Source organism: Oncorhynchus gorbuscha, linkage group LG21 (assembly GCF_021184085.1).
Source record: "Oncorhynchus gorbuscha isolate QuinsamMale2020 ecotype Even-year linkage group LG21, OgorEven_v1.0, whole genome shotgun sequence".
In the NCBI taxonomy this organism is placed as follows: Eukaryota; Metazoa; Chordata; class Actinopteri; order Salmoniformes; family Salmonidae; genus Oncorhynchus; species Oncorhynchus gorbuscha.
The window spans coordinates 42,743,406-42,758,410 of NC_060193.1; the positions used below are offsets into that span (position 1 = coordinate 42,743,406).

Below are 15,005 nucleotides of genomic sequence, written 5' to 3' on the forward strand. Positions count from 1 at the left end.
TGAGTTGTAATAGGAAACAAAATGTTATATGATCTTCTCTGTTTTGTGTCCAATAGTTGTTGGAGAGACTGCCGTGAATATAATTTGTCTGCTCGTATGTGGTTAATTCAAATTCACTGACTCTAGATTTATACTCTACCCTGTTGCCATGGTGAGCAGTTATGCCCTGGTTTGTGCATGTGTGGATGTGGGTGTGGGTGGGTGTGTAGGATGGAGGTTGAGGGGTCAGACGGACTCTAGGAAGTGTTAACCACCACCAGCCCAGAGGAGTCCAGGCCTTTGGGCACACACACACACTTATCAACTGTTCACTACTCATAGAGACTAACCCGCTCAATAGCTAAAACATGAACAAAATGATCATGTTATATTCTTGTTTGATAGTCCACTAGTAATCCACTGCCAATCAAATTCACTCTTCCAACTCTGTTACTAAAATGTTTGGAGTGAATTTCTTCTCTCTATGCAGACATTCTCTCTGTCCTCTCTTTTTTTCTCCCCTCTCTCTCGTTGTCTTTCTTTCTCTCCCTCTATCTTTCCTTCTCTGCCTCTCTCTCTTTATCTGTCCCTTACCACTCCCTCCCCTTTCTCTGCCCCTCTCTACCCCCGCTTTCTCGCTCTCTCTCCCACTCTTTCCCTCTTCTTATCTCTTTCTTTCCTTCTCTCTCTCCCTCTTATCCCCCCTCTCTCCCTCTTCCCCAGAGACACATATGACCAGACTTAACATGCAACCGAGCGGCTCTAACCTGAGCTCTGGCCCCCGGCTTACCGCTCTCCCTGGCTTTGTCCCAAATAGCGCCTTATTCCCGGTAGTGCATTACTTTTGACCTGGGCCCATAAGTCCAGCTCATAGGGCACTGTAGTGCACTGTGTAAGGAGTAGGATGCCATTTGGAACATGGCCGACGAGACAAATGGCACACAGCGACTACAGCCATTACCCCGCACCTCTTTGCATAATGCCTTTAACCTTCACACAAAGATGGAGCGGCTCAATACTCAATACCCAAATGGCCAACTCCTCGGCATAATGTGGTTTATGCTCATGGTTTATGTCTAGCATGAGACATGGAGGGTTTCTACATACATTTTCAGAGGAGAGTAGGCTACGGGTGTGGCGGTATGGTTAGGAAAGCCTTGTCGTAGCTAGTTACAGTTGCAGCCAAATACAGTATATTGGCACTCTTGCAGTTTTTAAAAATAATTCCCCATTTCTTCTTAAATAAGTTGGAGAAAAAGGATTGGTATCCACACCTCATTGGATTTTCAACATTGGCGAACCAATTACATTTTAGTACATTTTTGTATACGATTTTAATTACAATTATTGGCACCCCAGAGCTACCAAAAACCAAAAAAAGCATTCAAATTAAAGAACACCCTCCTGACAATCAAACATTGGGGAGGTTCAATAATGTTGTGGCATTGCTTTGCTGTCTGTGGTTCTGGAAGCCTTAAACGTGTGCAAGACATCATGAAATCAGCCAATTATTAAGTTTTTTTGGAGTGCAATGTTCAACCTAGTGTCCAAAAACGGGTGGGTGTACACGCACCCCTCAGCCCAGCCCTGTGGATAAATTGATAATATACCGTACCAGGCAAAAGTTTGGACACACCAACTCATTCTAGGGTTTTTCTTTATTTGTACTATTTTTTACATTGTAGAATAATAGTAAAGACATCAGAATTATGAAATAACACATATGGAATCATGTTGTAACCAAAAAAGTGTTAAACAAATCTAAATATATTTTATATTTGAGTTTCTTACATGTAGCTACCCTTTGACTTGATGACAGCTTTGCACACTCTTGCCATGCTCTCAACCAGGTCCTCCTTGTTGTCCTGGCACCACATGGCCAGGTCTCTGACCTCCTCCCTATAAGCTGTCTCATCGGTGATCAGGCCTACCACTGTTGTATCGTCGGCAAACTTAATGAGGGTGTTGGAGTCGTGCCTGGCTGTGCAGCCATGAGTGAACAGGGAGTACAGGAGGGGACTGAGCACGCACCCTTGAGGGGCCCTCGTGTTGAGGATCAGCGTGACAGATGTGTTGTTACCTACCCTTACCTCCTGGGGATGGCCCATCAGGAAGTCCAGGATTCAGTTCCAAAGGGAGGTGTTTAGTCCTAGGGTCCTTAGCTTAGTGGTGTTGAATGCTGAGCTGTAGTCAATGAACAGCATTCTCACATAGGTGTTCCTTTTGTCCAGGTGGGAAAGGGCAGTGTGGAGTGCAATAGAGATTGCATCATCTGTCGATCTGTTGGGGCGGTGTGCAAATTGGAGTGGGTCTAGGGTTTCTGGGATAATGTTGTTGATGTGAGCCATGACCAACCTTTCAAAGCACTTCATGGCTACAGATGTGAGTGCTACGGGTCGGTAGTCTTTTAGGCTGGTTACCTTAGTGTTCTTGGGCGCAGGGACTATGGTGGTCTGCTTGAAACATGTAGGTATTACAGACTCGGTCAGGGACATGTTGAAAGTGTCAGTGAAGACACTTGCCAGTTGGTCCGCATATGCTCGGAGTGCACGTCCTGGTAATCCGTCTGGCCCTGCGACTTTGTGAATGTTGACCTGTTTAAAGGTCTTTCTCACATGCTTCGTAAACAACAGGTGTAAACTAACAGTGAAATGCTTACTTACGGGTCCTTTTTCAACAGTGCAGAGTTAAAGATTAAAAAATATATATATTAATTATAGTGACACGGAATAAATACACATGGAATGTGAGGAGTGGGATGTGGAGGTGAAGAGCTCTCTTCAGGGGATTGCATGTTTTTGTTGTTGTCGACCACCCCTAACTCTGCGAGCAAAATGGTCACTCTGTAGAGCCCTCCCCTACCACTAAGCCATTCTGAGGCTTAACAAGTGGTGGTGGTGGTTGACAGATGTATTTGTAATAACATTATTTGTCCTATCTCACCTGACTGTAGACTACAGCTACAACTAACCAATATTAACTCTTACCCGTATAACTAACGCTAACCCTTATATGAACCCTAACACTAAGCCATCCGCAGGCTTAACCAGTGACGTTGTGGGGGTAGACAGAGATCGACAGACAGGTGTGTAATAGTAATAATAACATGAACCATTATGTGCCTCTCTCCTCTACAGATGGCCGTGAGAGGACCTGATACCGGTCCGGCACCCCGCTATGAGGACGTGGAGCGACAGTACGCAGCCCACGCCAGGTTAGGCTGTGTTTGCCTGTCGGGTTTGGGCTCAATTCGAATTGAAGGCAGTTAGTTTCAGGAAGTACATTTTGAATTATGATTCAATAATTTGAAAAAAAGGGCATTTCTTATTTTCAATGACTTTACGATAAATTGACAAATTAAAGCTATTTTATTTTTAAAGTTTTTACGTTTCAGAATTTTTATTTCAAACCACTTTCTGAATTGACTGCCTTCGATTTTGAATTGAGCCCAACCCTGGCGTGTGTGTGTGTCCATGCAAATCTGTCTGTCTTATCTGTTTTAGGCCACCATCAACACACACACACACACACACACACACACACACACACACACACACACACACACACACACACACACACACACACACACACACACGGCAGCAGAGCGAGTAATCCTCTTTAGAGCTTATAATTAAATCTGGAGTGTTTGCCTTGGGAGCGCCTCCTCATCCCGGGAGTAGCCCTGATCAGCTCCTGGGAGACAGAAAGGATAGACGGTGGATGGATCCTTTCTCTGCGCCACAGAGGTCCACCTAGATTATGCATGAGCATGATGCGGTTCTGTGCAGCTCAGTTTAGTAGAGCACGGCCTAAAGTCGTGGGTTCGATTCCGGCTGGGACCACCCATACGGAAATGTACGCACGCTCTACTACTGTAAGTGGTTTGGATACAGGGTCTGCTAAAATGGTATACATTATATAACAATTACCATGTTACTCTATCCGTCTGACTCAACATCCTCATGTCAAATGTAACTTGCACACATGTCGACTTAGCACCTTCTGTACATATACTCAAACACTCACACGCTCTTTCCCCTCTACCCCCACACACACACACACACACACACACACACACACACACACACACACACACACACACACACACACTCTGCTGTGTTGAAGTCCCCCAGCGCTAACCAGGAGAACACACCCCATAGATGGATACAGTGTGGTGGGCCTGGGAGACAACAAGAGCACACAGTGGAGTGGTGCGGAGAGAGCAAACATTTCACGGGTTATTGCTCCGGGCTGATATGAGGGGCACCAAGGAGAAGGGAGTGAAGTCACACGGACTGAGATGCACTATGACTAAACGGAGCAGTGCGTCTGATTGGGTCTGGAATACGGTGTCTGTTCTCAGCTGTGAGCTCATGCTAAGATGATGCTAACACATGTCTGACTAACTCATGGTTACTCGCACTCGGCCCGGCGTCGAATCGCAGGCGGTGAAATGAACTGTCGAGAGAAATGTCCGAGCTGTCGCTTAGCCCTCTCTTCTGATTTTCAGTGAGAGGTGTCAACCCCGTACGCCTCTGTTCAAGTCTCAGTGTGAGACTACAGTGCACAGAGTTGACAGGGCATTAAACCGCTGGTGGGGAGCAGCACGTTTTCAGCACCGGAACAAAGAGGACGAAGTGCCACACGCACTGCCTCCGAATGATTCATTCCAAACCTTATAACCTTGTATGTTTGCTCTCTTGTTTGAGATGTTCACTCGAGGATGAAACACAAGCCCTGTACTCCAGAAACACCACATCTCCCTGAAGCGTCAATACCAAGACGGGGGGGGGGGAAAGACACCTACATTTATTCCAGGAATTTGACAAAACAAAGAGAGCGAGATTGGGGGAATATATTTCTGGATTTTGGAGGGGGGACAGATACAGAAAGGGGAAGAGCGATATGGAGAGAGAAATAAAGAGGGAAGTGAAATGTGTTTTTCAAACCAAGCAGAACCATGCGGCGAGAACCCCCCCCCCCCCCCCCCCCGGGGCCCAGCTCATTGAAAGCCATTTCCTCTCAAATGAGTGTGTCTCTGCTGTGCGGCTGTGTTGCATTAGCATACATTTTGCCTGTCTGTTGTGAGGATGGAGCCGACACTGGCTGCGGAAGGGGCTGGGGCTGCAATGTCTGGAAGTCCAGTGCCTTAGGGGGGAATGGTGGTACCCCTCTATTCTCCCCATCCCAGCACCGGCTCCTGTAGCGGGGATCAGCTTTTCCCTAGACTGGGGAGAGAGAGGGAGGGGTAAAACGCACACACTATCCCATATGGAGCACATTAATGTCATTACTGTTCTGAAGCACTGGGTCATGGGCTCCACGGCTCAGCCCCAGGTTAGCCAATCAGAACGGCCCATGACCCGTATGTGATTGGATTAGACTGCTGATCCGTGGTTGTGTGCGTGAACGGTGGTCGCTGGGCTGATAATTGTGGGATTTAATGTGTAGCCGGTGGCCAGTGCTTCAGATAGAGGACTGATATTACCCTCATGAATTAGGGTGTGTGTGTGTGTGTGTGTGTGTGTGTGTGTGTGTGTGTGTGTGTGTGTGTGTGTGTGTGTGTGTGTGTGTGTGTGTGTGTGTGTGTGTGTGTGTGTGTGTGTGTGTGTGTGTGTGTGTGTGTGTGTGTGTGTGTGGTCTGAATGGCACATATACTCCAGAACTACTGCAATAATGTAAATGTCTTCACAAAGTGCAAGGCTACGCGATAAACCAGAAGGGTTGTCTGTGTGTCCTCCTAAACACCTGAGGACCAATCTGACCACACAAACACACTGCCCCTGACTTTAACCTTCCCCGGTCTCAGCTCAGTCGTTTTGTTCCACGGCACGTACACCTATAGTGTCTCCCGACCCACTGATCTGTGGTCCCTTCCCTCCTCCTAATGATCCGTGATTGGAGCTGTGTGTGGGTGTGCGCGTTTTCTCCTTTGTGAGCACACGACTGAGCTCCCCGACAGACGGCCACGTCAGCACTGTACGTCACTTAAACAGGTGCTTGCTGGACAAATGCTTGATCAGCACAGGAGCATTGGTCTCTCACTCTCCGCCTCCCTTACTTCTCGTTTCAATCCAGATCATTTAAATTCATTGACCTTTATCGGCACGCCCAGTCACCGTAGGTTTCTCAGAGACCCAAGAGACTAGTTGAACGGTCGACTCTCCATCCCGTCTTCCTCGTTCACGGCGCTCCTTGACACGGGATCTGGCTCTGTGTGTGTCAAGCATCTCAGTCGGACAACAATCACATGGACAAGGGGTGAACTGATTCTAGATCCGCACTCCTACTGTGAGAAACGTTGAATACGGGTCCTGATCGGTTCTTCAAGTCCCTGCGGAACCTGTTCAGAAGGGATTCGACCTTTTTGTTTGGGGTCGCAGAGTCATTGCTCCCTTTTTGCGGCCGTGTGTTGCCGTTTCGGTCCGGAGTAAAATGCACTCTTTCCCCCGCTAACTCTGTTTTCCATGAAACCGAAGGGCCCGTAAAGAAATCAGTGTTGTTGTTTTTTTGGAAATGAAACTGGTTTAGCCGTTAGGCTTTCATAAAGGCATCGCGTCAGTGGGCCCTGGCTGCCTGGAGAGACTCCACTCTTTCGGTCTCCCTCTTTCGGTCTCCGACAGTCACCGAGGCAGGCACGAGCTGCGTTGGAAAACGAAATCATGGCTTTAGAAATAAAACAAAGGATAAACACTTTGAGTGAGTGAGTCATCGACTGCTGACCAACGAAGTCACAAAACACACGGAAAGATCTAGTCAAGGCTGACTATGCGTTTCAGCTCTGAACCAGTTGAAGTACCAGTAGTTAAATCTGGAACGTTTCTTTTTTACCACTTAGTAATTGGCCACCAGGATATCTGATAGAATTGTTGATGCTATTCAGTCTCATTCTAGTCTGTGTTACTCATGTGTAAAGGTCTCAGTGGTATACAGTGCTGCAAAGTGTAATCCACGCTGTCCTCACTGTAGAGTAGACAGAGCGATGTCAAACAGAGACATTTTGTGCGTGGCTGGGTGCATGCTTGTCTGTGTGAAAGCCCTCTCCCCAATGTTTATCTAGACTGGTTTGATAAACATGAACCTCTCTCTATAGCAGCCTAATAGTTTTCGTTAAAGGGATAGTTTGGGAGTTTGGCAATGAATACCTTTTTATCTCCTTATCCATAGTCAAATGAACTCGTGGATACCATGTGAATGTCTCTGTGTCCAGTAAGAAGGAAGTTCGAGGTAGTTGTTGCGACTAGCGCAGTGAATGGAAATCTATGGGTGTCTAGTTCTGGGGAAGTAGATAAAATGCCACGTTGCCAAATATCCCTTTAATGTGAAACCAGCCTGGTCTGGCCTCTGTCTCGAGCACTCAGCCTGCCATGTGTGTATGTCTATCCCTCCGTCTGTCCGTTAGTTTGGAAAGTCCATAGCACAAACTGAAACACTCGCACGCATACACACACATTTATGCAGATTGTCAGTAAGTGCTATGGGCCCTCCAGAGAATGGGTTAGATCCCCTCCAAGCAACCTCTCCGTGGCCTCCATGGCTGCTAGCTACCAGCTGTGTTCCCTCCCACCAATGGAGTTTATTGGGGGTCAGATAAGAACCACAGGGCATAATTATCCTTCCGTTTCCTTGGGCAGGTGCAAATAGCCCTCCTCACTTACCAGGGCCAAATTCCTCCTTGTCGTAAGGTGGAAACTATGCCCAAATGTCATTGCGCACTCGCACACACACACATACACACACATACACACACACACACACACAAAAAACATGCCACATAGAGACACACAGACCACATAAACATACACCTCAGCACACACACACACCATCTCCCCATTTTCAGGCCACATCTCAAGGGCTGTTTGCATGGTATAGTTTGTGTCCCAAAATGTAAATAGCACCCTATACCCTACATGGTGCACTACTTTTGACCAGAGCCTTATGGACCCTGGTCAAAAGTAGTGTGCTATATAGCGAATCGGGTGCCATTTGGGATGCAGCTATAGAGTGTTGACAGTTGAGAGGTGTGAGTCAGATTCATTACATGACCATGTTATTGGTTGCGTTCACTTGGCCCATGTGGATAGGATCACACCTCCCTCTGTCAGGTTGTATTACATGACCAAAAGTATGTGGACACCTGCTCGTCGAACATCTCGTTCCAAAATCATTGAGTTGGTCCCCCCTTTGCCGCTATAACAGCCTCCACTCTTCTGGGAAGGCTTTCCACTACATGTTGGAACATTGCTGCTTCCATTCAGCCACAAGAGCATGATGTTGGGCTGCTCCCATTCAGCCACAAGAGCATGATGTTGGGCTGCTCCCATTCAGCCACAAGAGCATGATGTTGGGCTGCTCCCATTCAGCCACAAGAGCATGATGTTGGGCGATTAGACCTGGCTCGCAGTTGGCGTTCCAATTCATCCCAAAAGTGTTCGATGGGGTTGAGGTCAGGGCTCTGTGCAGGCCAGTCAAGTTCTTCCACACTGATCTCGACAAACCATTTCTGTATGGACCTCGCTTTGTGCATGGGGGAATTGTCATGCTGAAATAGGAAAGGGCTTTCCCAAAACTGTTGCCACAAAGTTGGAAACCCAGAATAATCTAGAATATGCTGTAGCGTTAGGATTTCCCTTCACTGGAACTAAGGGGTCTAGCACAGACCATTACTCCTCCATCAAACTTTACAGTTGCATTCAGGCAGGTAGTGTTCTCCTGGCATCGGTGAAGCGTGATTCATCACTCCAGAGAACCCGTTTCCACTGCTCCAGAGTCAAATGGCAGTGAGCTTTACACTACACCTGCTGACGCTTGGCATTGCGCATGGTGATCTTCGGCTTGTGTGCAGCTGCTCGGACATGGACACCATGGGCTCTTCAGTAAGGCCATTCTATTGCCAATGTTTGTCCATGGAGATTGCATGACTGTGTGCTACGGGTGTGGCTGAAATAGCCAAATTGACTCATTTGAAGGGGTGTCCACATGCTTTTATGTCTATATAGTGTATATTACACACCTTACTCATACTCACAGACAGAAACATGCACACATACACACACATCCATTATACTGACATACATTTAGATACACGCGTACATCCACCATCACCTTTACACTCACATACATGTATACATGGAGTTTGAAAGCCCTCCTCTGTCTATCTCTCCTAGAGTTAGTGAGAGTAGAGCTCTCACTGTCCACTCACAGGCGTGCTCAGTGTGGCGGCTCTGCACCTGTTGACAGTGCGTCGTAACAAGCCGTGTATGTGCTTCCCTTGAGAGATCTCTGGTGTGTGGGGCAGTGGACTAGGCATGCCAGATATCAACAGCATGTGGTTTATGTAGACTTGACACCCACGTGGTCCCTTCTCATTCAGCACAGGGGCCCCTATGATGTCACTAAGGGCCGAGAGAAGCGACAAGGAGGGCGAGAAAGAGAAAGAGAGCGAGAGATGGAAAGAGATGAAGGCCAGCGGGGGTTTTGAGGGAGGGGAGAGCGCCTGAGCCTTGACCCCAGCTCAAGGCCTCCAAACAGGCTTTCACCTCCACATCCTCCTCCATCTTCCCACTAGCCTAAACATCTTTCCACCCAGCTTACACAGGCCAAATCTGCCCCGAAATTACCCTTGCACAGCATCACATCTATTAATCTATCCCTTTATCTGTCTCTCCATCCAGAGATTGAGGGATGGCTGGATTGATGAATAGATGGACATGTTATTGTCCTCAGAGGATGTAGAGCTGGTGTGTGTGTGTGTGTGTGTGTGTGTGTGTGTGTGTGTGTGTGTGTGTGTGTGTGTGTGTGTGTGTGTGTGTGTGTGTGTGTGTGTGTGTGTGTGTGTGTGTGTGTGTGTGTGTGTGTGTGTGTGTGTGTGTGTGTGTGTGTGTGTAATGCAAGTTGGTATCACAAATGCATCTATGAAAATGTACAGGGAATTTACCAGTGCAGTTACCCCTCTACTATCACCTCTATCTGACCTGGGAAAGGCCTAGTTTTGGGCTTTGGTCCTGGTTGTTGGCTGTGTGTGTAACTTAGCCCAGGCAGAGCCTGAGCAGGGAAAAATGTGAATGGTGCTGTGAAAGGTGATCCATCCTGCCTCTGTGAGTCGCCCTGCGTGTCTCCTTACCCCAGGAGCTTATCCCCCTAATCACCCCACAGTCACTGGGAGGGAATCTGAGACACCCAGCTGCCTGCAGCCTCCTTACTGCGCCCCCCCCCCCCCTGGGTAACACACTCAATCAGATATGTGCATTTACACACAAGCGTATGCACACACACAAGTTGACTGAAAACACATTTTTAGGGAACAAATGGTCTACACTCTCTAATGTTTCTGTCCTCTGTATGTGGGTGATTGTGTCGCAGGAGAACGGATCCGAATGACTACCCCACCCAGTCTAGGACAGCACCCGGTTACCCCGGCCGCGACAACTACTACCCCCCTAGAGAGACCCAGCCCCACCCCTCCAGCCTGCCCCGGGTCACCTTGCCCGCTGGGCCACCGCAGGTGGACCCCAGGTACTACCAATCCTCGCCCCACCGGGCTGCCCAGCGCCAGGATGTGCCCCCCACACCAGGCACCCGCGCCCCCCGCTATGAGACAGTGGGCAGGGGCGGTTACCGTGACGCCAGCCCCGAGCGCCACGGCGATGGCTACAGGGACGGCAGGCAGCCGGACCCACGCCAGAAGAACTCTATGATCGGAGCGGTGTAGGTGTGATAGCTAGATGGACTCAGATTGGGGTTGCAGAATTCTGGTAACTTTCCCAAAATTCCAGATTTTCCAGAAATCCCAGTTGGAAGATACCCATGTTTCTGCCTTATTTGATTTGATTTACTTTCTTCTTGATTCCCTGGATCTTCCAACCTGGGATTTCTGGAAAACCTGGGAATTTTGGAAAGATTACGGACTACTCCAACCCTAAATCAGACGCACTCGTTGCTTCTCTACAGCCCCCCCCGTCTGAAAACATCCCCCCTATATCTCGTTTGGTGTCTCCAGATCTGAACTAATCGGACTGGTGTAAGTAATAAGGCTCCCAACTAGATGCCCAATGGGCTTGAGCCATAGTGCTTACACCTATCCAGGTCTTTGAGATCTACAAACATCAAAGCAGTAGTAGGGAGGGGTGTGCATCCCAAATGGAACTCTGTTCCCTATCTAGTGCACTTCTGTTGACCAGGTCAAAAGTAGTGTACTATGTAGGGAATAGGGTGCCATTTGGAAGGGGTAGTTTAATGGACCAGGCCATCATCGGAACACCACTCCTCTCAGCTGCTGACATGTTTTAGAGGCAGTGAAGGTCTGTGTGTGTACTGTATGTATAGAGGTATGTTTAGAAATGTCTCTTTATGCATGTGTGGGGGTGTAAATAATGACTTTAGATTCACAGGGGTCCAGAATGACTGGAGGTAGACATAATGTACAGATTGGAAAGAGACTTTTAATTGAATACCAGCCGAGCTCTTGCGGGGTTGCTGGCGCACAAACTTAAAGACTGCCCCCCCCCACCTTCCGGAACAACAGTGAGAGGCCAGGGATGGTCAAATTAGGGTTTTGAGATAATGGAAGACAAAATGACAACTGGGCAAGAAGTTGACACTGGACAGGAAGTTGTTCCGAAGAAACAAGGTCGGAGGAACAGGAAGTGAGGAACAGGAAATGAAGTCCACATCGAAGCATCTTTTCCCTCCTGCCGTGTCCCTTCCATTTGTCTTTTAGATGTGGGTGTTTTTGCATTTATTTTGATTTGGTTGTGGCCTTTTTTGCTAAAAACCTTCCATTAACTGTTGTTTGCCTGTAACAAAATTCTGCTGCCCATAATGTATTATTTTTTAAAGTAAAGTATAATGTGTGTGGTGTTTATGATTTAAAATGGCTATGTCAAATTTGGGTTATGTAATCATAAAGACACTGTTGAACAAACGAAATGTTCTGTGTTGACCTAACTATATTCATCACCACACATGTCCCGAATGGCACCCTATTCCCTATATTCTGCACTTTTGAGCAGAACCCGTATGGGCTGTGTCCATAGCCTTATGAGGCCTATGGCCTAAAAGTAGTGCACTAAATAGGGAATACGGTGCCATTTGGGACAGAGCCACAGTCTCCAGTGATGAAGGCCTAGGAGAGACACTTAAACATGTCACTCATATGCACCGGGATGATCCTTTCTCTCCATTTATATCATTTCCCTTGTGTGATGTTCAAGAATCACAATGCTGACCGCTGATCATGTCATATGGTACGTTAATGATGATACAGTTTAACCTTTGTTTGTAAACGGATGCTTTTATATTATGCGGTGCATTAAATATACATTGTAAAAGATCATATACAATATGCAAAGATTAATCCATTTATTGTTCACCAATTTAACCGTCTCATTTTACAGGATGATGAAATTGCGAAGTTATGCCAATGATCCCGATTATCAATCGCCAATATGATGACTCATCTCGCCCAAATGACTGATTAAGATTTTCAACCCAGTTTAGCCTTGCCATTGGAGATAAATTAGCCCCCTATGATAACAGAGAGGCCCATGGTGTGTCCCAAATGGCACCCTATTCTCTACGTAGTGCCATGCTTTTGACCAGGGCCCATTGGACCAGCTCATAGGGCCCTAGTCAAAAGTATTCCACTATTTAGGGAATAGGGTGCCATTTGGGACGCACAGCCAGTCTTACTTCTGATAAAGACTGAATCACCCGCAACAATTAAGACTGAGGAGATCTCTGTGCTGAAGTGATTACCTCCCAAATTGCTCCCACAGAAATGGGAGATCTGGCTGATTGGTAGAATTAGAGGTTGAAATTAGGATAATTAGAATCTGTTGAGGGCTCATTTTATCAGTTAGTGTTTAATTACTGCCGAGGCCAGTCGGTGTGTTTCAGACTTCATCCCAAATGGCACCCTATTTCCTACATAGTGCATTGCTTTTGACCAGGGCCAATAGGGCACATTGGGGATGATTCTGACCCGAGTTAAGCATGTGTAAATGGAACGTAATTCCCTTTAATGCACTCTCTCTGCGTAATCTGACCTTGAATTTATGCATGATAATAGCATGCTGTTCACCCGCTATTCGTTTTGGGTGGAGATCTCAGAAATAAAGGTGTGTTTGAGGTATCTACAGCTGTACGCGCAAGGAAACCATGAATAACATATGTATTGTGGCTCATTTTCCTCAGTGAATTAGGCTATAAATAGCTATGCAGTTATTCAAACGTTTTATTGTGTGCCCTCGTAATTTGCGTGGATGAAAGTTGGAAGACCAAGCTATAGGTTTGTAGGGCTGAACCTGCTGAGTTAATGTATGCACTTTAAAATGGTTTAATTATATACCCAAGATTTTTTCAGTTTTACAATTTGTATCATGTTAAATATTAGCCACTATCAGGAGTCACTGTAAGTAATACCCACAGACATTTATACACTGAATAAAAATATAAATGCAACATGTAAATTGTTGGTCCCATGTTTTGAGCTGAAATAAAAGATTCCATAAATGTTCCATTCTCACTAAAAGCTTATTTCTCAAATTTGCTGCAAAAATTTGTTTTCATCCCTTTAGTTAGAAATTCTCCTTTGCCAAAATAATCCATCCACTTGACAGGGGTGTCATATCAAGAAGCAGATTAAACAACGTGATCATTACACATGTGCACCTTGTGTTGGGGACAATAAAAGATCACTCTAAAATCTGCAGATGTGTCACAACACAATGCCACTGATAGTTTAAAGTTTCAAAAGAACGTACAATCGGCATGCTGACTACAGGGATGTCCACCAGAGCTGTTGCCAGATCATTTCATGTTCATTTCTCTACCATAAGCTGCCTCCCAACATCATTTTGGAGAATTTGGCAGTATGTCCAACCGGCCTCACAACTGCAGATGTATGGCGTTGTGTGGGCAAGTAGTTTGCTGATGTCAACGTTGTGAACAGTGTGCCCCGTGGTGGAGGTGGGGTTATGGTATGGGCAAGCAGGCATAAGCTACGGACATCGAAAACAATTGCATTTTATCGATGGCGATTTGAATGCACAGAGATACCATGACAAGATCCTGATGTTTTAGCATGATAAGGATCTGTACACAATTCCTGGAAGCTGAAAATGTCCCAGTTCTTCCATGGCCTGCATACTGTCACGAACCGGCTCAAAGCCCGTAACAAAGGGAGACAACGTGGAGATAAGGAGTAACAAAAGATATATTTATTAACTAAAGCAACTAAGGAAAATATCCAATGGTGTGTGTAATCAGTAGTCCGTAGTGTAAGTGAGTGTTTTGCATGCATGAATGTGATAATGCAGGGTGTTGAAAGGTGCCAAAGCACACAAACAAAAGGCCACCAAGAACCACACCACAATCTACAACAGGTGTCTGCATGGAGAGAGTCTCCTCCATGAATGTTGAAGAGGTCTATTTATCCTGGGAGACACCTGGCCCAGGTGTTTCCCATGTAGCTGACGACCCTCTCAACTCCGCCCACCGGCATCCTAATAAGGAAACAAGAACAAAGACAGAATACGGCAGACAGAGTGGGAGGGTCGTCACATTCCCCCCATAAAACCGGGGACCAACAAGGACCCCGGAACAACATACCAGCCTCCCGCGCCCCAAATTGACACAGGCCTCTGCGTCCCAAATTGACACAGGCCTCTGCGTCCCAAATTGACACAGGCCTCTGCGTCCCAAATTGACACAGGCCTCTGCGTCCCAAATTGACACAGGCCTCTGCGTCCCAAATTGACACAGGCCTCTGCGTCCCAAATTGACACAGGCCTCTGTGCCCCAAATTGATGAGGGTTTACGTGTTCACACTTACAATTTGCCCCAGCCAACCTCCTCCCCAGACCTCAGCAACCTTCGCACAGGAAGCAACATTTAAGAGGAAAGAAAACAAGACCAGGAGGGAGCAGACAGGACAGAGAGAACATGACAATACGAAACAATGGTCAGTCACGTAAACATTAGGAACAGGGCGCACGAGAGAGCGCATCAGCAATCACGTTTTCAGT

General features: G+C 46.9%; 1 protein-coding gene across 3 annotated transcripts in view; it reads left to right on the forward strand.

Moving 5' to 3' along the window:
• Window positions 1-13,496, forward strand: part of LOC124007709 (partitioning defective 3 homolog B-like) — a 171,153-nt gene extending 157,657 nt beyond the window's left edge. For all 3 annotated transcript variants that reach the window (XM_046318418.1, XM_046318419.1, XM_046318421.1), the window contains 2 exons: window positions 3,117-3,193; window positions 10,342-13,496. In XM_046318418.1, coding sequence (XP_046174374.1) covers window positions 3,117-3,193; window positions 10,342-10,690 — 426 coding nt within the window. In that variant the 3' untranslated portion in view covers window positions 10,691-13,496. The remainder of the gene's footprint in view (window positions 1-3,116; window positions 3,194-10,341) is intronic.
• The last annotated feature ends 1,509 nt before the right edge of the window (window positions 13,497-15,005 follow it).